The sequence below is a fragment of the Rhineura floridana genome, chromosome 5 (assembly GCF_030035675.1).
Source record: "Rhineura floridana isolate rRhiFlo1 chromosome 5, rRhiFlo1.hap2, whole genome shotgun sequence".
NCBI lineage: Eukaryota > Metazoa > Chordata > Lepidosauria > Squamata > Rhineuridae > Rhineura > Rhineura floridana.
The window spans coordinates 114,178,618-114,204,292 of record NC_084484.1 but is presented as its reverse complement, the minus strand read 5'-3'; the positions used below and the strand labels follow the sequence as shown (position 1 = coordinate 114,204,292).

Genomic DNA, 25,675 nt, shown 5'->3' with positions numbered 1-25,675 from the left:
CCCACATGATCTCTATGAGCTTGTCTCGAAAGAAAAGAAGAAAAGAAACAAAGCTGGTGTGAGTGGCTAAGGGTCAAAAGCCTCTGAAGTTTTCTCTGAATTGACCCTTACTATCTATAAAACATCATTTTGCTGCCACTATTAAATCATCTCTTTGTCGCCCAGCGGAGCTCTTTCGAGTTGTCCGGGGGCTTCTCCATTCAAACCCTCCGGACACGGTGGAATCATCGGAGGCCCGCTGTAATCAGTTTGCCGATCACTTCCAGAATAAGATCTCATGTATCCGCCAGGACCTAGACTCTCAAGTTATAGCAGTAGATCCTAGTGAGATGTCCGGAGCACAGTCTTGTCGTGTTTTGTTGGATGAGCTTCAGTTGGTTCAACTCGAGGACGTGGACAAGGTGCTTGGACAGGTACGTGCAACCACTTCGGTACTGGATCCTTGCCCCTCCTGGCTGATAAAAACTAGTAGGAATGGAACAGGTAGCTGGGCCAAGGAAGTGATAAATGCCTCTTTACGAGAGGGAGTGGTCCCGGGCTGTCTGAAAGAGGCAGTGGTGAGACCACTCCTGAAAAAGCCTTCCTTGGACCCAGACAATTTTAACAGCTACAGGCCAGTGGCGAATGTTCCATTCCTGGGCAAGGTCTTGGAACGGGTGGTTGCTGGCCAGCTCCAGGCGCTATTGGATGAAACTGATTATCTAGATCCATTTCAATCGGGTTTTAGGCCCGGTTTTGGCACTGAGACAGCCTTGGTCGCCCTGTACGATGACCTATGTCGGGAAAGAGACAGAGGGAGTGTAACTCTGTTGATTCTCCTTGATCTCTCAGCGGCTTTTGATACCATCGACCATGGTATCCTTCTGGAGAGGCTCGCGGAGTTGGGAGTTGGAGGCACTGCTTGGCAGTGGTTCCGCTCCTACTTGGCGGGTCGTCTCCAGAAGGTAGTGCTTGGGGAACATTGCTCGACACCGCGGGCTCTCCAATATGGGGTCCCGCAAGGGTCAGTTTTGTCCCCCCTGCTTTTTAATATCTACATGAAGCCGTTGGGAGAGGTCATCAGGAGTTTTGGAGTGCGTTGTCATCAGTATGCTGATGACACGCAGCTCTACTTCTCCTTTTCATCTTCTTCAGGTGAGGCTGTCGATTTGCTGAACCGTTGCCTGGTCTCGACAATGGACTGGATGAGAGTTAACAAACTGAAGCTCAATCCAGACAAGACTGAGATGCTGTTGGTGGACGGGTTCTCTGATCGGATGGTGGATATATACCCTGTCCTGGACGGGGTTACACTCCCCCTAAAGGACCGGGTTTGTAGTCTGGGAGTCTTTTTAGACTCTTCCCTCTCACTTGAGGCTCAAGTAGCCTCGGTGGTTAGGAATGCGTTTTACCAACTTCGGTTGGTAGCCCAGCTACGTCCCTATTTGAGTAAAGAGGACCTTACATCAGTGGTACATGCTCTGGTAACCTCACGTTTGGATTACTGTAATGCGCTTTACGTAGGGCTACCTTTGAAGACAGTTCGGAAGCTACAACTAGTGCAAAATGCGGCGGCCAGATTGCTGACAAGGACCAAGCGGTCCGAGCATATAACACCTGTTCTGGCCAGCTTGCACTGGTTGCCAATATGTTTCCGGGCTAGATTCAAAGTGTTGGTATTAACCTATAAAGCCTTATACGGTGCGGGACCACGATACCTTGCGGAACGCCTCTTCCGATATGAACCGGCCCGTGCACTACGTTCTGCTACGAAGGCCCTCCTCCGGGTTCCAACTCACAGGGAGGCCCGGAGGGTGATGACAAGATCTAGGGCCTTCTCAGTGGTGGCCCCCGAACTATGGAACAGTCTCCCTGAGGAAGTACGCCTGGCGCCGACTCTGCTCTCCTTCCGGCGCCAGGTCAAAACCTTCCTATTCTCTGAAGCATTTTAAGTTACACTGATTTAATTTTAAAAATGTTTATTGTGTTGGATTGTTGCTTGTATTTTAGTATTGTTTTGTTATTTATTGTATTTTTATGCTGTTTTATGTTCACCGCCCAGAGAGCTATTGCTAGTCGGGCGGTATATAAATTTAATAAATAATAATAATAATAATACCCTCAAACTCCTTATAGGTCAGCAACATTTAATTTTTAAAAGGCCTCTATCATCACTCTTAAAGAATGAACTACTGAAGTCCAGTTTTATTATTTATATATCAGCATTTCCTAAACAACAAGTTTCCACTAAGGTTCAAAACAAAGGGTGGTATACAACTAACTCGTCGCATCAGCACATGGATTTCTGCTTGCACAATGGGACTGCCCCCTTCTTTTCCCCCTGAGCACACCCGAGCCCTCATGTAATAAACCATATAATAGATGGGGGAGGGGGAAGTCCTATTGCACAAGTGGAAATCCTTGCACTGACATGATGGTGACTTAGCGCTACTTTGGATACAACCCAAAATACTTAATTTTAGATCATGTTTGAGTTCCCAACAGTAACACCCGCCCCTGTCTCTGGTTGTCTGCCCGCCTTACCTCTTGGGCATGTGGAACAGTTTATCTGAATAATATCTTAAAGACTGGGCAGGTTCATATGGGATGAAGTGGTCCTTCAGGCATCCTAGTCTCAAGCCATGTTAGGCCTTATAGGTCAAAACCAGCACCTTGAATTGTGCCCAGATATAGCCAGTAAAGATGTGTTTAATACTGATGAGATATGTCCTGACAGTCATTTCCAGATATTGCCATATTCTTTACTAATTCAAGTTTGCAAGTAGTTTCTAGGGCAGCCTCCACATACTGCAGCTTGTGCAAAATGCAGCGGCCAGATTGGTAACAGGGACCAGATGGTCTGAACATATAAAACCGATTCTGGCCCGCTTGCATTGGCTGCCTGTATGTTTCCAAGCTCAATTCAAGGTGCTGGTTTTGACCTATAAAGCCTTACATGGCTTGGGACCACAATACCTGATGGAACGCCTCTCCCGATACAAACCCACCTGTACAGTACGGTCAAGATCAAAGGCCCTCCTCCGGGTGCCTACTCCAAGGGAAGCTGGGAGGGTGGCAACAAGGGAGAGGGCCTTCTCAGTGGTGGCCCCCAAATTATGGAATGATACTTTTGACGAGGTGCGCCTGGTGCCAACACTGTTATCTTCTTGGCGCCAGGTCAAGACTTTCCTCTTCTCCCAGGCATTTTAGCATGTGTTTTAAATAGTTTTTATATTGTTTTAAATTTTAAAATTGTGTTTTAAATTGTTTTTAAAATATGTGTTTTAAATTGTATATTTGTTTTAATGTTTTTGATTGCTGTAAACTGCCCAGAGAGCTTCGGCTATGGGGCGGTATACAAGTGCAATCAATCAATCAATCAATCAATAACAAACACATAGCTGGACAATGACTGAGTATAGAAGAAACTTCTTTCCATCAAGCCCTCTGTACTTCTGAGGGGACCCTCTCCTGCCCCTCCTAGGAGGTACAGCTTACCTGACAGTGTGTCCTGGAAAACCTGCCTCTGTCTAGGCACACAGTGAATTTCAGAAATCCAGTCTGGATGTTGTCAGGGCATGGGTAATTGCTAAACTTTGTCCAGGAAGAGTCACAGCTGACATACCACCTTAACCTGGTGAAAGGCTCTCTGTAGCACTTGGGTGTCCACTGTAAGCACTTGATCTATCAACATCCTAAGTTGCAAACTTGTTCCTTAAGGGGAAATGCTGTCTTGCACCATCCTTATTCTCTTGACCCAAGAGACCAAATGTTCTCATGGGGCCAGTAATGTTTTCATTTACATTTGAGCAGTACTTTTTTTGGTAAAAAGTTGAGGTGCCAGTACTCATATCTTGGTAAAAGTGCCATCAGTGCCAGCACAAAATGGCTGCTATGAGCAGCATAGAAAGAGTTGATGGTACTCTGAACCAGCGAGGACTGTCACAAAAAAAAGGATCGCATATGACTGAGTCACTGGCAACATTCTCAGCTTAGGAAGAATGACGCTTGTGACCAGACCATTTACCTTAAACATGGATCAGTATCTCACTGCAAACTTTCTTACAGCAGTTTGAGCATACCATATGGTGGTCTGTGCTCATAGCAGTTTTAGATCTGTTCACAAGCCTAGTTCCCTTTTTGACAGAACTAAAAGTGCATCAGTTAGTGCTTCAACACCTATAGGGCAGAAGATCTCACATTTTCACTTGCATTGATGCAAGTTAGGAAGCTTACTATTAGGAAAACAAGATCATTACATTATGTGACAAAATAGAGACACTACTTATTACTTATGTAAAATTTATATTATATGTCCTGATAACCAGCTCTTTATGCCAGAATGTGGAACTTTTGCATTATCTTTTCCATATCTGTCTGGTAACTTCTAACCTGTTCTTTACTTTGTGTGTCTTTATTAGCGGTACTATATTGCTAGTTCCAGACAAATCCGCCGGCTGGCTGGAGCTTCACATACACCTATAATTTCACATTTCAGTGAAACACTTTTAGGTGTATCCACAGTCAGAGCATTTGGGCATCAGGAAAGATTTATTAATCAAAACAAAGATGTGATCAACGAGAACCTGGTTTGCTTCTACAACAATGTGATCTCAAACAGGTAGCATCTTAATCTAGGATGTCATGGGAAGGGATTCACACACAGATTAGGAACATAGGAATCTACCTTATAATAAATCAGACGATTGGCCCATTTAGCTCACTATTGTCTACACTGACTGGCAGTGGCTCTCATGGGTTTCAGACAGGGGTCTCTCCTAGCCCTACTTGGAAGTGCAGGGGATTGAACCTGCATGCAAGGCGGATGCTCTACCACTGACCTATGTTCCTTCCCCAAAGCAGCAGGCTGTATTTCTATCTTAATTGACAGAAGAATGAAAATGTAGTTTTTATAACCTATTTAACAAATGTGTACAGGCATACCCCGCTTAACGTTGCTTCACTTAACGTTGCCTCGCTATAACGTACATGCTCAATATGCCTGTATTTCTCCAGAAATGCAGTGCAGCAGCAGAGGCTTTAGCGCATGGGGGTGGAAATAGACGCGATCGTGCCACCGCAAATCAGCTGGAAGGTGCGATCGTGATCACCTGGGAGGCACGGCAGCGCAGCAGCAGAGGCTTTAGTGTGCGGGGGTGGAAATAGATGCGATTGCGCCACTGCAAATCAGCTGGAAGGCGCGATCGTGATCAGCTGGGAGGCGTGGCAGCGCAGCAGCAGAGGCTTTAGTGTGCGGGGGTGGAAATAGACGCGATTGCGCCACCACAAATCAGCTGGGAGGCACGATTGCAATCAGCTGAGAGGCGGCAGCGCAGCAGCAGAGGCTTTAGTGCGGGGCTTTGAGGCTCCGCCTGAAGGAGAGGTAAAAAAAGTTTTACTGTAAAAGGTAGTGCTTCACTTTAAGGACATTTTCGGTTCATGTACTCGCTCTGGTCCCATTGAGTACCTTAATGAGAGGTATTACTGTAGTCAAATTCTAATTAATTTGGGGATGCATTTATGACAGATGGCTGGCTGTCAGACTTGAATTTCTGGGCAACGTGATGGTGTTCTTTGCTGCTCTGCTTACAGTGTTTGCTGGCAACAAGCTGGATTCTGCTACAGTAGGATTATCAATATCCTATGCACTAAATGTAAGTAAGCATTTTTTTAATGCAGTTGCAGTACTAGGAAATAGCATTGCAAACTTAGTAGGAGTACAAATAAGCCAAACTCTGCAGTAAACCAATAGTTGCAAGATGTCTTAAAGTGCCTCCAACACATTGGATTGGATCTAGATAAGAACAAGTGAACCTCTGTTTGCATATCAGGTCTTTCCTGGCTTCTTCTCTCTACATCCCCCTGCCTCACCCCAAGGAATGCTCTGGAACAGAATAGGATGGGGCATGAGGAGCTGAAGGGGGATGGGAAAATTAAGAAGTGCCTTTCCCCTCATGCAAGATGCCTTTGGATCTAAGCTATTCAGCATGTCTAGCAACATAAAATCAACGTTAAGTATTTCTAATAGTTGATGGATAAAAGCACCTTGTCCTTTATCTTTGCTCTACACAATGACAATCTAGAACCACATAGATTTTAACAAATGTTTAACCATTCCAACAAGCACTATAAACAAGTTTTCCCCCCAGATAACTCAAAGTTTGAATTTTTGGGTCCGAAAAGCATGTGAAATTGAAACGAATGCAATCTCCATTGAAAGGGTCTGTGAATATGCAAAGATAGACAAAGAGGTAAGCACTTTGGTAACCCAAAGATAGACAAAGAGGTAACCTGTATATTTATTTATTATTTTATTAATAGTGTTTGTATACCCCTGTATAACAAAGTTCTTTGGGCAGCTTACAATAAATAATTATAAAAACAATTTAAATACAAAATTAAACACACAGCCATAAAGTCAAAAGCAATGCAAGTACAACAGAAGCAATACTCCCAGTATAGAGTCTTAGGGTCAGTGTCTGCTCTGCTGTTAGCTTTTAGTTGGGCCATTTCTTTCTGAAGACAGGAAGGCAAGTGGAGAAAAGTTTTACATGAGCTGAACCTCAGTGAGCTGCATGCTTTTATCATCATAATAACTGGTTGAATAATTTGTCAGTTGTCTGCTTTGGATGAGGTTGTACTCCCTCTGAAGGAGCAGGTTCATTGTCTGGGGGTGCTCCTGGATCCCTCTTTGTTGCTAGAGGCCCAGGTGACCTCAGTGGCTGGGAGTACCTTTTACCAGCTTTGGCTGATAAGATAGCTGCAGCTGTTTCTGGACCAGGATAGCTTAACCACTGTTGTCCATGCCCTGGTAACCTCCAGGCTTGATTACTGTAATGTACTCTATGTGGGGCTGCCCTTGAGGCTGGTCCAGAAACTGTAGCTAGTGCAAAATGTGAAGGTGCAACTGCTCACTGGGACAGGGTATCACCAACATTTCACCCTGCTGCTAAAAGAATTGCACTGGCTGCCCATTAGCTACTGGGCCAAGTTCAAGGTTCAGGTTTTAGTGTACAAAGCAACAAAGGAGTGGGTGTCATTCAATAAGATGGGATGGAGGAGGGGGGGTGCCCCAGAATGACAAAAGAAAAACGTAGGTAGGAAAATACCAAAAGTTTAATGAGGAGCGTGTATTTTTAAAAAGATCTTGTAAAAAGCCCAACGCGTTTCGGCTAACAATATACAGCCTTCATCAGGGGCTAGAAGAAACAAATATAGAATAAAATAATTATACAATTTGTTTTAGGTCTTTACGTACAGTTTCTAATATAGAACATGGTGGGAATATAAAAAAACAGACTTCTCTACTCACGTACCAATTACTGAATGTCTGGATACATACAGTGGTTTTAGACAAAAATGCTTTTAGGAGGGTGTTGGTGATCAATATCACGATCATCGGAACAAATCTAATAAATGTGGCTGCTGGAAATCGTCAGGTTAGTTATAGTCAGTCCTGAATAGTCACAGCTGGAGTGCTAACTAGGTGATTCGCTGCAGTCTTTTTTAAGAGATCGTATCTAAAGTACATACCATTACAGAAGGGGAAGAAAGTCCATGTCTTCATTTAACCCATATGGAGAAAGAGTGTTTAATTTCAGGATCCATGCTATTTCTTTCTTTAAAAGTACACTTGGATTATGTCCATGTGTCTTTTCCAAAGCCCAAAATTCAAAATCCGTAAGGGTATGTCTGCAATCTACAAAATGATCTACTAAAGGTGCACCTCCCCTTTAGTGTACAAAACCCTATACGTCTTGGGACCAGGATACCTGAAATATCATCTTATCCCTTATAATTTATTTATTTCTTAGATTTATATCCCACTCTTTATCCTAGTAGGAGCCCAGAGCGACAGTTATATACACAGTTGATCACTCCACTCTGCAGGTGAGGGCCTTCTTCAGATACCATCTTATCAGGAGGTCCGTTCAGGACAACATAGGAAGTGGACCTTTAGTGCAGTGGGACCTACCTTTTGGGACTCCCTCCCCTTAATATTTGACAAGCACCATCTCTATTATCTTTTTGGGGCCTGCTGAAGACCTTCCTCTTTCCACGAGCCTTTTAAGTGGAGACCTTATCCCAGTCTGCGTCTGTGTTGGAATTGCATTTTAGAAATTTTTTAAGCTTTTTTTAAGAAAGATGTTTTTAAAGATGTTTTGTTTTAATATATTTTAAAGTCTGTTCTTAAGATGTTTTAGAGTGCTTTTAATGTTCGTTTGCTGCCCTGGGCTCCTTCTGGGAGGAAGGGCAGGATATAAATTAAATAAATAAATAAATAAATCATTTTATAACTCATAGCTGTCTTGTTTGTAGTTGAAATTGCAGTCTGAGACCGTAAATGTTTTCATGCTTCACTCCACACCTGCTTCCTATCCGTTGCTTCTAGACTTACTTGATTTTATTCAAGCACGGTAGTTTTCTCTAAACTGTGAGTGGGGAACCTGTGGATGTAGTTGCTCTAGAATCCTTCAGCCCTGTCAGCATGGCAGGGAATGATGGGAGTTGCAATCCAGTAACACCTGGAGGGCCATATAGAGTACAAGTTAGCATTTTTACATGGCACTTTTCTTGCTGCTCAGAAACTGAGCAAGCCACTTCAGCACCTACCATCATAATCTGCAGTGGAAAAGTTAATGTTATACATTGTGAAAGATTTTAAGTAAATGTTCTGATCTTCACCAAACTGTGACATGTTTTATCCACTTTGAAGTTTATTTCTCCATTTTAGGCCCCTTGGGTATTATCCAACCGGCCACCTGTGGGTTGGCCCAAGGAAGGAGTCATACAGTTCATAAATTTCCAAGTTCGGTACAGGCCACATCTGGACTTAGCTCTACAGGATGTATCTTTTCAAAGCTGTGAAGAAGAGAAGGTAACATCTGCCAAATAAAACACTCAATATTGTCTGTTTCCATTTAAAAAATATATTTGAAAATATAGGGTTGTATTCAATGTATCACAATGGAAAGTTCTCCTCCTCTCCTCGCCCATGTGTGTCCTAAACTGTTCTGGACTTTTCCCCAATCGTCTGGAGCAGATTTGGGGACGGCACAGGGGAAGGAGAGGGGAAGTTCCATTTCACTAATGGTAATACATTCAGTTGCACAATTCTTTAGTCGAACACTACCCATGTTTTGAAAGGATGTTGAGTAACTGGGATGTTGGCTGTTGTCCTTGACTGAGTGTCTCTGATTTTCCTGTGGGCAAAGGGGACTTGGATAGGCCCCTCAAGGTTTCCTGCCCTCAAAAGGCTGCCTCACTGACATCAGTGGAGGGCTGTAACATGTACTGTATGTATTCAACTGTGCAATCAGGCTGTCCCTTCTGTTTCAAAATGGAGCAATGTACAGCCCCATATGCACATCAGAACATACATAACAAATATGCTTCTCAACTCTATTGGCAGCCAGTGTCCGTGACCAGTTGAAAACCTGCTCATTTCTTCATTTTATTTTAAATGATTTATTAACAGCTCACATGGTAAAATACCAGAGCAGTGTAGAGAAAACCAAAAATAAGTATAAAGTGTACACCAAAACAAATACAGTTAAAATAAAATACAGCCCCAGAAGATGATCAGCAGACAATAATTAAAAATTTCATTCAGAAAAGGCTTGGGTAAATAAAAGATCTTAAGGTTCTTGCTAGAAATCTAAGGGCATAATCCATATTTGTGTGGGTGGGTGCACTCTTTTGAGCCCAATTCCCCCATGCACAAGCACTGTGACTGAGCTGTGTGCTACATAAGCAATCAGTTGTTATCTGCTAACATTGATCACTAATATTTACTAGTAGAGATCTTTTGTCAAAGGCTTTTAGTTTTATATGTTTTTATGTTCACCGCCCAGAGAGCTGTTTGCTAGTCGGGCGGTATATAAGCTCAATAAATAATAATAATAATAATAATAATAATAATAAAGAATGTGTTCTTTTTTGTTATGGAACTATATAATTTTCTAATGACTCAGTCAAACTGTTGCCCCTTTAAAGTATGTGTAGGTGAAAAAATTGCATACCTTTTGAAAAGAACCCTTGTTACAGATTGGAATAATAGGAAGAACAGGAGCTGGCAAATCAACTCTTACAAATAGTTTATTTAGGATAATCGAAAGAGCTGGAGGCAAAATAATCATTGATGGCATTGACATAGCAACTATTGGTTTGCATGATCTACGTGGCAACCTCAACATTATTCCACAGGTTAGTATCACATGTATATGTATAAATTTTATAACTGAAAATACCAGTTTTACAATGGAAAAGATTTGAGCACCATCACTATTCTACTGTGATAGTTTTAATGAACTTATCCAGAAACAGTGGGATCCTTTAGGTCCACGTGTAGATGTCACCATCCTTTTAAGGATCTGCTGCTAGTGCCTGAAAGAAAGCCAAGCTTTTATCTGTCTCTTGTCATCCAAGAATGATGTTTGTGTGAAGCAAAGCCTCACCTCCATAATGTACAAAAATTAACAAGTGTGCCCCTAACTTGCCCCTAACTTGCAGGCCCCTAGTTTTATCAACTAATAGTTTATTTGATTGATCCATTGCAGCCTTCCCCAATCTGCCCCACCTGCAATGTTTTGGACAACACCATCTGTGTTGGTTGGGGCTAGCGGCAGTTAAGAGTCCAAACCTTCTGATGGGCAATTGGGTGGAGGGAGGTTGACCTTGTGTAACATGCTGTTTCTAACAGTCAGCCCTCCCACCCTGAGAAGCAGAACACAACTTCCCCTTCATCCCTCAGCATCTGGCACTTATAGGTAGACTGTCTTCAAATAGGGAGGCTCTGCTTTTTCTGGTATTAGAAGCAGGGCTTACAACATGGCTGTGTACATAGTACTGTCAGTGCCTATTACAGAGTATGATGTCCTTTTATTTTTTTATTTTTTTTAAGGAAGGAAACTGAATTGTATTTTGTAAATTGTATTGTTTTATTGATGTATTTTATATTGTATTTTTATATTTGTGTTTTTTGTAAGCCGCCTTGAGGGCCTTTGGCCGAAAGGCGGGGTATAAATAATAATAACTGCAATACAACACATAAAATAGGAAGCTGGTGCTGCTGTTAAGCAACTTTACCATTTGAATCTTAATGTTAAAATGCTGCATTTTTATTTAATTCTCCTAAATATCATTTATTCAAACACATTTACTCTTTAAATCATTTCCCCCCTACAATATCCATGTGAAACCTAAAAGTCTTTTGCATTGTACTCCATGGAGATACTGTCTAGACATTGTTCCATAGGACCCGGTCTTATTCTCAGGAACAATCCAGTCAAATTTGGATCCGCTTGGGAGATACTCTGATCTTGAACTGTGGGGTGCACTGGAATTATGTGACTTGAAGAACTTTGTACAGTCACTCCCAAAGAAACTTCTACATGAGATCTCTGAGGGTGGCGAAAACCTGAGGTAAGGCTTAAATTGTGTTAAGGGGTGGGCTAAGTAACCTTGAAGAATAGGGATCTCCACTTGCTCATTAGCATTGTCTAGTGCTAGTATTCACAAATGCTATTGTAGGGGTGAGGCATCGCACAGAAGCCAGGGCAGAATATTTTTTATGGTGTCCCAGCAAGGCATCCAGATCTTCATCTTCTGGTCAGTCCAGGTATGTACACAGTCAAACACTGCACAAAATGTGATTGCAGCAAGTATACGGGAGGAAGCTGAGGGGATTTTGATGCCTGTCATCCCTATACTGCAGTGTTGGGAAAGAAAAGACCAAACAGAGAAGGGAATTCAAGCGCCTATGTCCTAAGATGAACCATATGGGGAATCTAGGGCATGCTTGGCCAGCTGCCTCATTCCTCTTCCAGTCTCCACCTTGAGGGCCATATTTCCTTGTGGGCAGCTTTCCAGGGGCCAGAGGCAAAAGTGGGTGGGCGCAGAGATGTAACACTTACCCTTGTACTGTAGCCTATATACTAGTCCTGTATATACTGTACATACATACACACACATCTTGCTATCCAGGCAAGCAAGAGGCATTGTCTCAGTTCAAGAATACATTCCAGCCAGGTAAAAACATTCAAGCAGGATGTGGAGCAGGTCTGGTGAGAGATGCAGCCGGGAGAGGGGTCCAGGGGCAAGATAAGAGAGGCTGGGGGTGTATATTCAGACCCTGGGCCTGGGTTTCCAACCCCTATAATTTACACACACCTGCACTGTCCAGATCCCATGCATAATGGCTGGATTAACCCAGGTAGTGTTACCTAGGAGGGCAAAGTAAGGGACGAATGAAGAAAAATTACTATTGTGTACTTAGATGCCTATTTACCTTGGACTCTCCCTGATCTAGAGATGCACAAGGGGATTAGTGTTTGCACAAATGAAACTGTCCTTTACAGAGTCAGCCCACCTACCCCAGTATTTGCTTTTCAGACTGACAGTGGCTTTCTAAAGAGGAATCCAAGCAAAGTCTTTCCTAACACTGCTAATGCATGAGATCCTTTTAGCAGGAGATGGCAGGAATTGAACCTGGCATCTTCTGTACATGCTGAAACATTGAGCAATTATTGTCAGATGATTGAAGGATGGGCAGTACATTCAGACAGCGTTCAGATCTCTTGGATCAGGACCACATATGCCCATGTAAGTCAGGCGGCTTGGTAACAAGGTAGTAATTATTTTTATTCATTCCCCCACACACACTTGCATGCCTATTCTCAAGAAGCTACAGCAGCCACCAATTACCCATTCCCAAACTGAGGCCTATGACCATTAAAGAGAACTTACTAAAATTGAACTTTTGTTTTTATCAGTGTGGGGCAGAGACAGCTTGTTTGCCTCGCTCGTGCTTTGTTACGGAAGACGAAAGTATTAATCTTGGATGAAGCAACAGCCTCTGTTGACATGGAAACAGACAACCTTGTGCAATCTACAATTCGGAAGGAGTTCCACAACTGCACGGTGCTAACCATTGCCCACAGGCTGCATTCTATAATGGATTCCGATAGGTACGTTGTTACAGCTGACACGTGTTTTTTCCACTCCAAGCAGCCACTGAAAATTAAATGGATAAACTGTGGTTTCTGCTTGGGCCTTGGCGCAAACAAAACTTCCTCCCCCCCCCCCAAGTTCAACATTTTCCTTGAACTTTGTCTCCTCATAAAAAAAGAATCTACCTCCTACTGAATGTTAGGTAGCATCACTGAATTCAGTAGACCTTGCCCATTGTAATATGGACAAGGCTCGGTGCCTGTTTTTGGAGTGACAGCATTTATCACAGAATTGTAGTATCAAATTTACTTGATGGAAAGGTAGCTCGCATTCACAAATTAGAGGTGAAAACATTTGTAAAAACGTAGGAATCTGTTTCATACCAGGTCAGACGCATCGATTCAATAGGTTGATTCTATCTGGCAGTAATTCTTCAGGTTCTCAGCAGACAAGTCTTTCACATCACTTGCTTCTGTCATTTAAATAGCTGTTTAAACTTACTGTCTACATGTAAAGCATGTGCTCTAATACTCTTGGCCCTTCCCTTAACGCAGGGATAGGGAACCTTTGGCCTTCCAGATATTAGATTCCAACTCCTGTCAGCTCTAGCCAACGTGTTAATAGTCAGGCAACACCACAGGTTCCCACACCTGCCTAAAAGGTACAGCCAGCCCTGTTTGGAAATCTTGAATTAAACAAATGAACTGCTCACTGTAAAAATAATTATTTTGCAAGTTGATCAGTTCTAACTCCTCCTAATTTGGCTAAACTATACTGTTTTTCTTTTGCAGGGTACTTGTTCTGGATTCTGGCAGGATTGTTGAATTTGATACTCCAGACAGGTTGCTCCAACAGAAAGGCATGTTTTATGAAATGGTATCAGAAGCTGGAATACACCAGGAAACAGACACCTAACTTACTATGAACACTGTGCATATTTTTTTTTCAATTCTTCTACAAAAATTGTTAATAGTTATTACATTTTCTAGTAGGTTTATGATTTTAAGGGAAATGAGAAAGTGACTGAGTGGCTAACTATAAATGGTTTTAATACAAAGTGTAGGTGTCTGAATACATTATGAAGTTATTTTTGCTAGAGTATTTTAATCAAACTATGACACCAGGATATTAACTACAGAGATCAGTAGAGCCTTATTGGCCCTCAACCAGACTTCCCCAATCTGGTGCCCTCCAGATGTTTTGGACACCTCCATTGGCTGGGGCTCATGGAAATTGTAGTCCAGGCATCTCATTGGGGGAACCCTGATCGTCACCAAGCCCACACTCCATGGGTGTGGATTTTATTACAGTACTGAAAAAAATTAAGTTACAGTCACCGATCACATATCTTCTATCACTTTTTTTTCATGCCAGTTTGTCCTTATGGTTCTGGGTAGGCACTATTGCTCCTTACTATTAAAGTTTAAGTCACTAAATACCCACCCAAACAAAAAGTATCTCATGACACAGGCATCCTTACCAAATGCAAGTAAGGTGAGGGAATTGCACAATTGAGTATTCTCTGGCCATAAAACCTAACACAATGAGCTGATAGTCCCCTGCACCTTATAAACACCCTAGTTTAATTGCCCTGACCTCCTTAACATTTAATAGAGGGTCAAAATAAACACCATAGATAGTATAAAAAGTCTTTTATTTTGATAATACAAAAAGACACTTTTGTAAATGTAGTCTCCAAACAAAATTAGCATTTTCCACACAGAAAACCTGTTTCACAGTAGTCTGCAACCGAACTTACCCATTTTATGTGCCACAATCTCAAATGAACTGTAGTTTGAGCAAGAAAGGCTGATATGTTACTTAGCTAACTCAATTAGGATTCAAATCTAGGAGTATAAGCAAGGAGAAGTCTTGTTTTCTCATATATATTTCTGTTATAGAAATTTGTGAGAGCAATCTGAATGCGTGTTCTTTTTTTTTTTTTTAAAGGCAATGGCTTCAGTAAAACCGACATCTTACTATAATTTGTTTTTAAAAATAGGGGTCATGTGATGGTTTAAGAAAGTTTGCTGTTAATGTCCAAAATAGATTTACTTCTCTGCAAAACAACTTTTTCTACACGTTATAGTGAACCTTAACTCTACTCAGGTTCTACAAGATACTGGACCAGCACAGCAGCTCATAAGGTTAGGGTTAAGAGTGCTGGCAAGCCTGCTCCAGCATCATCTAACAGTAAGCAGTGGGGAACGAAATCAAGTCTGCTCTGCTTACCATGAACAGAGAGGCCTGCCTTAACAACACTTGAACAAGCTGCTGTTTATACCCCAGCAGTTAAAGCAGTTTGTTACAATTAGGCCTGCCAGAAATGGTTGCCCCTCTCTACTCTTCAGAAACTATTCTAGTCTCTGATCAATGTGAATTTGATACACAAAATACAACTGCAGGAAATTTAACGTCTGGAAGTCTTACAGTTTTAACTTCAACTATGCTTAATCCTTACCTATATTTGATCCAAATTTACATAGTTTAAGCTTGTAACTTTGTCTTGCCACATAAAATCATCACTTGGCAATTTAAGGTTCTAGTGTACGCTTTCAATAAAAATGGACTGATAAAACGGCATTTACAGGAAGCTGTGAGGCAAAGCTTTCTCTTCTTGCCAAGTCAAGCAAGAAGGGTCACCCTTACTCCATTAATATATGGAAGCACTGCTACCAGTTTTAGAGGCAACAGGAGTTGGTCTTGTGTTGGCAAGAGTATAAAAAGGCTGAGATAGTAAATGAGCAGAATGCAACATGGTGTAAGCTGACTTCCTCTCGTACACAGGACTTTACCTTCCTTTCCAAAATCTGCTCCAGAGGGGGTCCCCAAACCTTTTAGGGAAGCCTGACAGCACACAGACAGAGGGGCTGAAGGTGGCGGGTGGAATGAGTGGAAGTCCATTTTGCTCACACCTAGCCAGCTTTGGATACAATGCTACATTTCTATCCACTGAAACTGTAAAGACAGCCTGAATAAGCTCTATCTTTAGTTCCTTAACAATCTGTGGCCAATATTCTCATTTTATTTGGCTCCCTTCTTCCTGCTGTTGTACACCTAAAAAACCAAAACAGGTCCCTTTAAAAATAAAACTAGTCTACTCCTTTTGATCCCAAATGTGAATTGATCCAGCTTCAATGAGCTATTTAGGCTCACACAAGATCTAGAGCAATTTTTGGTGTTTTTTTTTTCATTGAACAGCTGACACCCATAAACTCAGAAGACCTATGATCGATGAAAAACTGCTTTCAAAACTGTTCAGATTTTAAAAGCAGCTTGCTTTGCAGAATGGGGACTGATATTTGAAATGGGGGGATCCTTGGGTTCTTAGAACTAGCTGCCCAGTTCTTCAAATCCTGGCCAAGTATTTGGTAGCACTACTTAGCAGTATCGGCTATAGTACCTACACAAATACAGGGCAGTTTACACCAGGCATCCTGCTCTATACACAACCAGTCCTACTATCCTTAAACCCATACCTGCCGCCTTTTCACCCCTCCTTTCACCCACAAAAAACAACACAGAATTGTTAATAGGGCAACCAGTTTCAGCAATGTTCTTTGAGTCAATAGGTTTTGCTCTACACGTGTGATCCTGACAACCTGACAAAGCACCCATGTGTACTAACACGAAGTGTAAACTGGGCAATTGGATATAATGCTATATTTACTTAATTTTGCTGGCATGTTTTCCAGCCACCATAGTCAGGAAAATTGCTGACAGTCATAGCTCAGGTTTGTACTTTACATTTCTCCACAAGAATGAAAACCCAGGAACACTCAGTATTGCTTGCATTTACAATGCAACACTGTATGAGTTTTTTTTTTTGACACATTAGGATTCGAGGAGAATCCCTGTGTCTTTCATTGCAATCTCAGAAGCAAATAAAAATGAGCAGTAAACAGTGAGATGTTTACTTTGATATTTCTGATTAACATCAGCAGCCTGAAAATACCAGTTTTCTTATTAACAAGAATGGAGTGTTTTCAAGAGTCCTGGAATATTTCTTTTCAATACTTTCTACAAAAGCATAGACTGAACTTGCTACTTTGTGTTTTTTTATGGAATAGTTAAAAAGATTGTTATCTGAATTGCACAAACAGTAACAAGTAAAGCAAAGGTAGAGTTGTCTGCATTTTGGAATATCTTTAGTAGTAATTGATCAAAACTGAAAAACTTTGTACCCTGGCCTTGTTTGGATACAACACTAGACTATGGTTTAATGTTACATAGACAAACTGTGGTATGTCTTAATTTTGGTTTATTAAGACAAGGGACCTTCAAACAGTGGCTTTTGAAGCTGCCTCCTTTCAGTACACTAACCACAGTTTAGGTTTGGGGTATAAAGCCAAACTGCCGTTAACTGAAAAGGAAACAAAAGCTTCTAATCTTCTGACTGCCAGAGGATAAGGAAGGTGGGAATGCATAAACCAGAGGCTCATTCATGTGGCACTAAACCATGGTTTTAGCATTCTGTTTGAACAAGGTCAATATACCACCCAATCACTGAAGTTCCCAACAGGTAATGTGTACAGCTACTAGCATCCTTCACTACATGGGTAGACACCTCTACCTCAAACTAGGAAATACTAAGGTGTTCAATAGCGATGATTCCACACGGCTGATGTTAAGAAACACATTAGATGGGAAATTTTGATAGTAATATTCCACTGCACTAGATTTTGGTAGTATCTGCAGAACAGCTCTCAGTAAAGTGCCACTATCTGAAGCACATTCAAGCTTGAATGCAACATTGAGAAAAGTGCTTTTAAATGCCATTTAAGATGAACTTTAGCTGTGCTATCTGCATTAATACTGTTACATGCCAGGCCAGCTTACAGTCAATACAAACTCCTGGGAAATACCAGGATATGCCAACACTATCTCCATCATTACTCCAGAATTATTTCATCCCATTCTTCAAGTAATGAAGTCTTGAGGTTCTGTTGATTATTAAATTAGAAAAATAAAATAAAATGCTTCAGAAACGGTTCTGATCATTGGCTTTCTTTAACAAATGAGCTCATGTGTTCCTGAAGCCCAAGTAGTAACAAGAGATTTCCCTCAATTTTAGGTTTCTAATCCCTTACAAGGGAGAGAAGGGAGGAGGAACTAATGTATGCTGAACAATCCAGCAACATGCAGATAGGTTAGGACAAATAGAACTCTGCTTAGTTATGGAACTGAAGATAATAAAATAGAATTAAGAACACTGAAGCTCAGTTGAAATTTGTCTTTCGTAAATGCCTGTTTGGAATTTCTACAGCACTAACTTGAAGGGGCCATGATCCCCCAACTATTCCAGCTTGAATAGCCACACCTATTACCACAGCTAGGTCTGGGTCAACGGAAGTGTTGGGTTTCTTCCCAAAGAATTCTGTAATAACTTTACGTATTCTTGGAATTCGGGTGGAGCCTCCCACTAATACAATCTCATCTACTTCTGCCTTGTGTAGATGTCCTTCTTTCAATACCTGCTCAACGGGCACAAGGACCTTCTCAAAAAGATCTTCATTTAATGTCTCAAAAAGTTTCCGAGAAATTTCTGTTTCAAACAGAACTTTTTTCCAAGTGCTGCTCTGTGCTTCTGGAAGACTGCCCCTCGTATTCTCTTTCATCCCAGTTTCTATTTCTGAAGGGACATTCTCATGTTTGCTGTATACCTTGTTCTCTTCCTTCAGGTGTTCATGGTGGTCCTTCTGCTTTGGCATAGTAAGAGAAACTCTGATTGTGGAAGAACTGTGAACTGTCAAGTTTAGTTTGACAGCTTCCACAGCCTGTCTGAGTCTATGTATCTCTTCCTTTCTGGAGGGCAGAGAGCCATACGTGTGATGGATCTCATCATATAAGTACTGCATCAATCGTTGATTGAAGTCCTGCCCTCCAAGTTTGTTGTTACCTAAAACACAAAGCCCACATCTATCAGGCAACTCACAGCAATTGAGAGATATACACATTTTCAGTGACAGGCCTGCAGCACACGTATTGTGCTTACCATGTACTCGGCAATCCTACTCTTTTGCAGACCCAGGCTGCCAACAAAAAAGGTGAGCTCCTGATATGCTGCCACAGACAGCTGGTAGGCTGTGCTTAGCTTGGTGCATTGCACATTGTGCAAGCTTCCCCTCTAAGCCTCATACATGGGTTAAGTGACAACCATGTGTGCATTTATTTGGAAGAAAGTCCCACTGAAGAATCAATGGAACAGGGTGCAAATGGGGCTCACAAAAATTAAAACTGTTTATTTTCATTTATTTATTAGTTGCTTGCTACCCAACAGTCTGCAAGCAACTTACAACATAATTAAAGCCAATATAATATATCATACATAAAACAAAACAATAACCACCCCCATAGAGCCACAGAAAGATTTGGCAGCACCTCTGTACTCACCTCACCATCACAGCACTCACACACATGCACATTCATGACTTGTTAACTGCAACATCAAATGCTGACTTGCATGGGCATCACAAAAGTAGCAGCTCTGACAGAATTATCTATCTTCTCACATAATCTCAAATGCAATACTTTTCAATGGCATCAGTTTACATATTTCAACTGCCAGTCATTATACAGTAATCAAGTACAGGTGAATCCAGTTGTGTACAAGCATGGAGGAAACATGTGGAATCAACTTACAGGTTGCCATATTAGAATTGTCATCAAAAGAGATTTCAGTGTTTCATAATCTAGTACTGCACAATATGAAAAAAGTAAAGATTTGTCTTTACCTGCCATGGCCCGGGTCAGAAACATCCCTCCTTGCTTGTTTAGCAGAGAAACATCCAACGTTCCTCCACCCAAGTCTACTACCAGAACATTAGAAACATCAGCTTTGTGAAGACCATACGCCATTGCTGCTGCAGTGGGTTCATTAATTATCCGCAAAATCTCCAGTCCTTGAAAAGGTGAAACAAGTTATCAGTATTTTCATTTTAAACCCTCTATTCTATTTTGTGTATTAAACAAAACATGTATTAAAAGATAGTCCATTAATAATGATCCTAAATAAAATAGGATTCAGTGGATATTTAAGTTAGCAATAATTATAGTTTGTAGACTCATGTCTAACTCTCTTTTTTGGACAACAAAATTGTGTGTGCAAGTGGTTTTGTTTTTCTTAAATTATTTTTTCCCCCAAATTGCTTATCACTCTGGAGCTTTTTCATTCATGGTTTCTAAACATTGTATGAGTCAAAGCCATTATGTCAGTGTCTGTTGTGACGACCTTCTCTGGTTCTCCCTGTCAGGTTCCCACCTGCTTGTGGCTACTGCCTTTCACTAGGCACCACCACGGACACTACCAGTCCGGACCGTCCTTTATATGGTTTCTCACTCCGCTCTAGCACAGATCTCACTAGATCCCACTGCTAGGCAACACCACCAGTCACGTCCTGTAACCAATACTCCCAGAGACTTTGCCTGAGTCTCTCTCTAGCTGGTTACTTTTGTGACTGAGTGCTTATGCTGTTCCCAACCCCCTTGTATCTTTATATAAAAAGCATACAACTCTGGGTTGCTCTGGATACTTGACTTGTTACCATTCCTCCCTTCACCGCTGCCACCATTAGATACTGTTGCTGTTCAGCCTTGGTAATTACCTTGCCCTCCCTTCTGGTCTGTATATTCCCCAGCCAAGGATCAGGCCTTTGGTAAACCAAATAAGTATTTATTTACTAATAACAGGAAATAACAAGATTACTTTAGGAATGTTTCGCAAGTGTATGGTTTCATATATGGTTACTCTTTATGTTTCTGTTCATATATATCCTCTAAATATCAGCCAAATCCAATCCAAACTTCCCTCAGAACTCTGCCAACCAACTCAACAACCTCTCTCTAACTGACTCTCTCTTCCACCTTCCAACCGACCTTCTCTCTCCCACTCATCACTCACAAGCCTCCATTTATACCTTCAGCCAACCAGCCACTCAGCCAATCATCATCCAGCATACTTCAGCTTCTCACCCATGTACTCCCCCTTTCTCTCTCAGTCAATTACCATACATCACCCAATAGACCTGCACTTACCATATTTACAGATGCTAACTTACAGGAACATCACATCTGTCAACTATTACATATGCTCCAAGTATGCCATTATGAAAATAAACTGAATTTAGTAAGAGTACAAGGACAAAATGTGCATCACCTGCAAGGCTTGCTGCTTTAATTGTGTAGTTTCGTTGTCTTTCATCAAACTCTGCTGGCACTGAAATAACTGCTTTGGAAACCGGCATTCCAAGATAGTCCTCTGACATCCTCTTCAGTTTCAAAAGGAGTTGAGAACCAATGTATTCTGGTGTTACACTATAAGTCTCATTGGTTGCAATGGAAAATTCAGGAGCTCCCTTGTTGTTAAGAATCTGAAAAACAAGAAAAAATCAAGCTTGTTAAGCTGCCATCACATATTTATCAAAGAGTGAGCCTGGCTGTACACAGCAAGACTTACTTCTGAGTAAACATGCACAGGATTGTGCTGTTAATAAGCATATATTTCTTTATTTATTATACTTGTATACCACCCCATAGCCGAAGCTCCCTGGGCGGTTTACAGTAACTAAAAACAAATACAATTTAAAATACATCTTTTAAAAACAATTTAAAACACAATTTAAAAAATTAAGACAATATAAATATAGCTATTCCATTACAGAAATTCACAAAACAAATAAACATTGAAGTACACTATAACAAATTGATTTTAAAGGCAGCTGACACAAAATTAAAGCCCCTCATACAGAGGAACTATACGGTCATGCCAGAATTTATTATAGCTTTCTTTGCCCATTAAAAATAATTTGTCTGAACTATATATAATCTGCAATCACATGATGCATAAAAATTAATATTGAAGAATGTTGTAAAATTTAAGTAGTCCCCAGCAGCACTAATATATTCCAATGATTGCAAAAACATGCTCCTCACAGGTACTGAGCACTTCTTACCACAAGGTATCAAACAAGGTACCAACTTCACCTATTCCTAGAACAAATGGTATCAGGTCTTCTTACTTGTTCCATAGCAGTGAAAACTGTGGTTATCAAACACACCTTGGCAGCTTGCTGGTAAACAAAGCATTAAGCTCACCTTAAATGGGTATCTTCTGCTTTCACTTATAAGTTCTTCTGGCGTAAAGAGCTTCCCTATAAAACGCTTGGCATCATACACAGTGTTTTGTGGGTTTGAATCTGCCAGCTCTAGCCCATCATATCCCACATAAACATCTCTCTCTGTGAATGACACTATGCTTGGGATGCTGTGGTGCCCACTTTCATCAGGAATCACTTTCACCTGCCCTGCACCAGGAAGAAAAACGCCAACGGAACAATATGTGGTGCCAAGGTCAACCCCTATTACTTTTGGTGTGGGCATAGGTAAATACTGTTGGGCCAGGTATCCAGCTAACAAGAGTGTCAAAATAGCAGAACCTAAGATGAAAGAAAGAAAAATTAAAAGAAGACTAGAGAATTAATCCCAGCAGAAATTAATACACTATTCACTTTTCCACATCACTTTATCAGTCAGTCAGTCAATCAATCAATCAATCTCCTGCCCTTCCTCCCAGCAGGAGTCTAGGGCAGTAAACAAAAGTACTAAAAACACTTTAAAACATCATAAAAACAGACTTTAAAATACATTAAAACAAAACATTTTTTAAAAAAGCTTTGAAGACATCTTAAAAAAAAAGGTTAAAAACACATTGGGTTTTTTTTAAAAAAAGGTTTACAAACATATTAAAAAGTGATTCCAACACAGATGCAGACTGTTATCTATCACGTCCCCCATAAATTGTCTTTTTTTCTAGAGCCCAACCATTTGGATTTTACTTGCAGGTAAGGCTGTACACTTCTGTTCAATTTGGTTTTCTCTTTTCTAGCTCTACAATGTCCTTTCTGAACTGCACAAAGTGTCCAAATGGAGCCGCACCACGGATTTGAATAAAAGCATATTGATACTACCAGTTTGATTTTGAACCTTTTTTCTAATAAATGTAGCATAATTTGCTTTTTTCACAGCTGTTGCACACTGTTGGCATTTTCACTGAGCTATCCACACAAATGAAATATAACATCTATATGAAGCCGCTGGGAGCAATCATCAGGAGATTTGGGCTGCAGTGTCATCAATATGCAGATGACACTCAGCTATATCTCTCGTTTAAATCTTCACCAGAGTTGGCTGTGGAGACCTTGTCCAAGTGCCTGGAATCCGTGAGTGGATGGATGGGAAGGAACAAGCTGAAGTTGAACCCTGATAAGACCGAGGTACTACTTGTGGGGGACAAGAGAAGGTTGGGCGACATTGACCTGAAGTTCAACGGGGTGAGTCTACCCCTAAAGGACCAGGTCCGCAGCCTTGGGGTTGTGCTTGATTCCAGGCTGTCCATGGAGGCTCAGATTTCGGCAGTGAGCCGGGCAGCCTGGTATCAACTACACCTCATACGAAGGCTGCAACCCTACCTTCCTGTTCACCAGCTCCCACTAGCGGTACACGCCCTGGTCACCTCTCGTTTGGACTACTGTAATGCGCTCTACGTGGGGTTACCCTTGAAAACGGTCCGGAAATTACAACTGATACAAAATGCGGCGGCTCGACTACTTACGAATAGTCGCCGCCAAGATCACATCACACCAGTGTTCTTCGACCTACACTGGCTACCAGTTGTTTTCCGAGCCCAATTCAAGGTGTTGGTATTGACCTTTAAATCCCTACATGGTTTCGGCCCAGTTTATCTCACGGAGCGCCTTCAACGCCACCAATTATGCTGCCCGACAAGATCGGCCATACAGGGCCTTCTCTCAATCCCGCCAACAAAAACAGCCAGATTGGCGGGTACTAGAGAGAGGGCATTCTCAGTGGCGGCCCCCACTCTTTGGAACTCCCTCCCACAAGATCTCCGTCACGCCTCTTCCCTAAATGTGTTTCGGAAAGCCTTAAAGACCTGGCTCTTTCAGCAGGCCTTCAGGATATCCGGGGAGGGTTAATTGTTATAACTGTAATGCCTCCTGCCCAGTTTTAATATTGTTGCTGCAGATGTATTGTTTTTATACTGTATTAATATATTTTATCAATTGTATTCTAACAAATTTGTAAGTCGCCTAGAGTGGCCATCGGCCAGATAGGCGATGAAGAAATTAAATTTATTATTATTATTATTATCTGTATATTTCTCTGAAGCACCTATTTTCCCCCAGAAAATGTCACATTTATGTTTCATTCTCAATTGCAACATAAAAATACAAAGCATATAAAAACAAACGAGCAAACAAAACCAAAAAGAAAATAGTTAAACAAATGATGACATAGTGATAAGTGTTCCAGTAATTAATAAACGGAAGCCAGTGTTCAAATATATCTTTCTGATTAGTCACTGGTACTGCCAGTTCTTTGAAACAGGTCCATCAGGCCTTCTGTAATATTGGTAGCTGATGCACACACAATCTGTTTAACAAACCCACACTAGGAAGAGAGAAAAAGTCACCCTCCTGGTGAAATGTTTATCCTCTCCCTCCTTACCCTATTTACCAATCATTCCTCTTCCTCTGGCCCTGCCAATCACTGATCAGTTTCCCAGAAGAGAAATTACAGATGCCATTGTCTGCAAAGTCTACCCCAAGTCTAGGACCAGACCAAGAAACTTTGCTGCCTGAAACATAAGACTCCGACAGGTGTCCCCACCACCAAGATAAAGAGTAGCCAAGTCTGGTGAATTTATTTTGGACCTTGAAGCAGAAAGCCCCACATGTGCCTCTCCTACTTCCTGGCAGTAAAAGCACAATAAATATATTTTTTTTAAAAGCAAAGCATTTGCTGCCTTTCATAATACCCGAGGCGACTGATTTACTCTGGCTAACAAGCGCTAATACTTATTTTTAATGTATTTTATTTTAAAAAGTATTTGTATACCACAGCATACACCAATATAAAAACATACAAACCAATTAAAAACAGTAGGGCAGTAGAGTTGAACATAGTATAAGCCTTACTCGATCAGCCCAAAAACTCATCTAGTCCAGCATCTTGCTTCCCAAGGTGGCCCACAAGTAAATAAGCGTGACCAGAGGCAAAACAGAGCAGAACTCTTGCACTCTTAATGGTTGTGCAGAATCCTCTTTTCTACACACCTAATCAGAGGCGCAGGAGTCCCGTCCTCTGTTGCCTCCAGCCACCCTATAAGCACAGCATGAAGACGATGGCCCTCCTGTGACTGATATTCAGACGAAAAGGTATAGTGCCACTGAAACGTGAGGGTCCATCTCGGATATCCTGCACATACTCAAAGCTTTTATTTCAGCTTCGTCTGTTGCGATGTTGAGCCCAGGATTTCAACACCGGGTCTGTGCTGGGGTTCCCTCAAAAAAAAAAAAAACAGAGGGAAGGCGAGAATTCAGGCGGCTTAACGTAGCGCCGGGCAGAGGAGGGGACAAGAAACAACCGGCCTTTAGCGGACCCGTCTCACTCACCCAGCACCGTCATTTCCCCGGCCATCTCCGTGATCTCTCGTTCTGCTCTGGTTCGGTCCCTACAAAACTCCCTCTGCTACTCTGTATAGCATTCGCCGGCTTCCTGAGTCGTTTGCCGGTTTGATGACTGTACCTTCGTCTCACATGAGCAGCTTGGAAAATCTCGCGCCGCGCGGGACATGCTGGGAAATGTAGTTTAGTTAGGCCTAAACTGCAGTACAGCCCGGTAGACAAGGAGACTACAACACCCACCAGCTAACGCAGCTTGTAAACGC

At 41.6% G+C, this 25,675-nt stretch overlaps 1 protein-coding gene and 1 pseudogene across 2 annotated transcripts; one reads left to right on the top strand and one right to left on the bottom strand.

Annotated features, from left to right (window-relative positions):
- The window catches only part of LOC133385265 (ATP-binding cassette sub-family C member 2-like), a 24,342-nt pseudogene extending 6,428 nt beyond the window's left edge, over positions 1-17,914 (top strand).
- HSPA13 (heat shock protein family A (Hsp70) member 13) lies at positions 14,568-25,675 on the bottom strand. 2 transcript variants are annotated; one of them, XM_061627925.1, is made up of 5 exons: positions 25,401-25,675; positions 22,024-22,364; positions 21,086-21,299; positions 19,665-19,832; positions 14,568-18,829 (listed from the first exon to the last, which is right to left on the bottom strand). In XM_061627925.1, exons 1-5 carry the CDS (start codon positions 25,423-25,425, stop codon positions 18,150-18,152), a joined length of 1,428 nt encoding a protein of 475 aa, XP_061483909.1. In that variant the 5' UTR covers positions 25,426-25,675; the 3' UTR covers positions 14,568-18,149. The 2 variants fall into 2 exon arrangements, with proteins under 2 accessions (XP_061483909.1, XP_061483910.1); XM_061627926.1 differs by lacking the exon at positions 25,401-25,675 and adding an exon at positions 25,062-25,367.

Coding starts and splice junctions, on each gene's coding strand:
- HSPA13 (XM_061627925.1), bottom strand. CDS start 25,425: ATGGCCGGGGAAATGACGGTGCTGG. Junction 19,833..21,085: donor TAAAGCAGCAAGCCTTGCAG/GTGATGCACATT, acceptor CACCTTTTCAAG/GACTGGAGATTTTGCGGATA. Junction 18,830..19,664: donor TCTGACCCGGGCCATGGCAG/GTAAAGACAAAT, acceptor TTTGTGTTTTAG/GTAACAACAAACTTGGAGGG.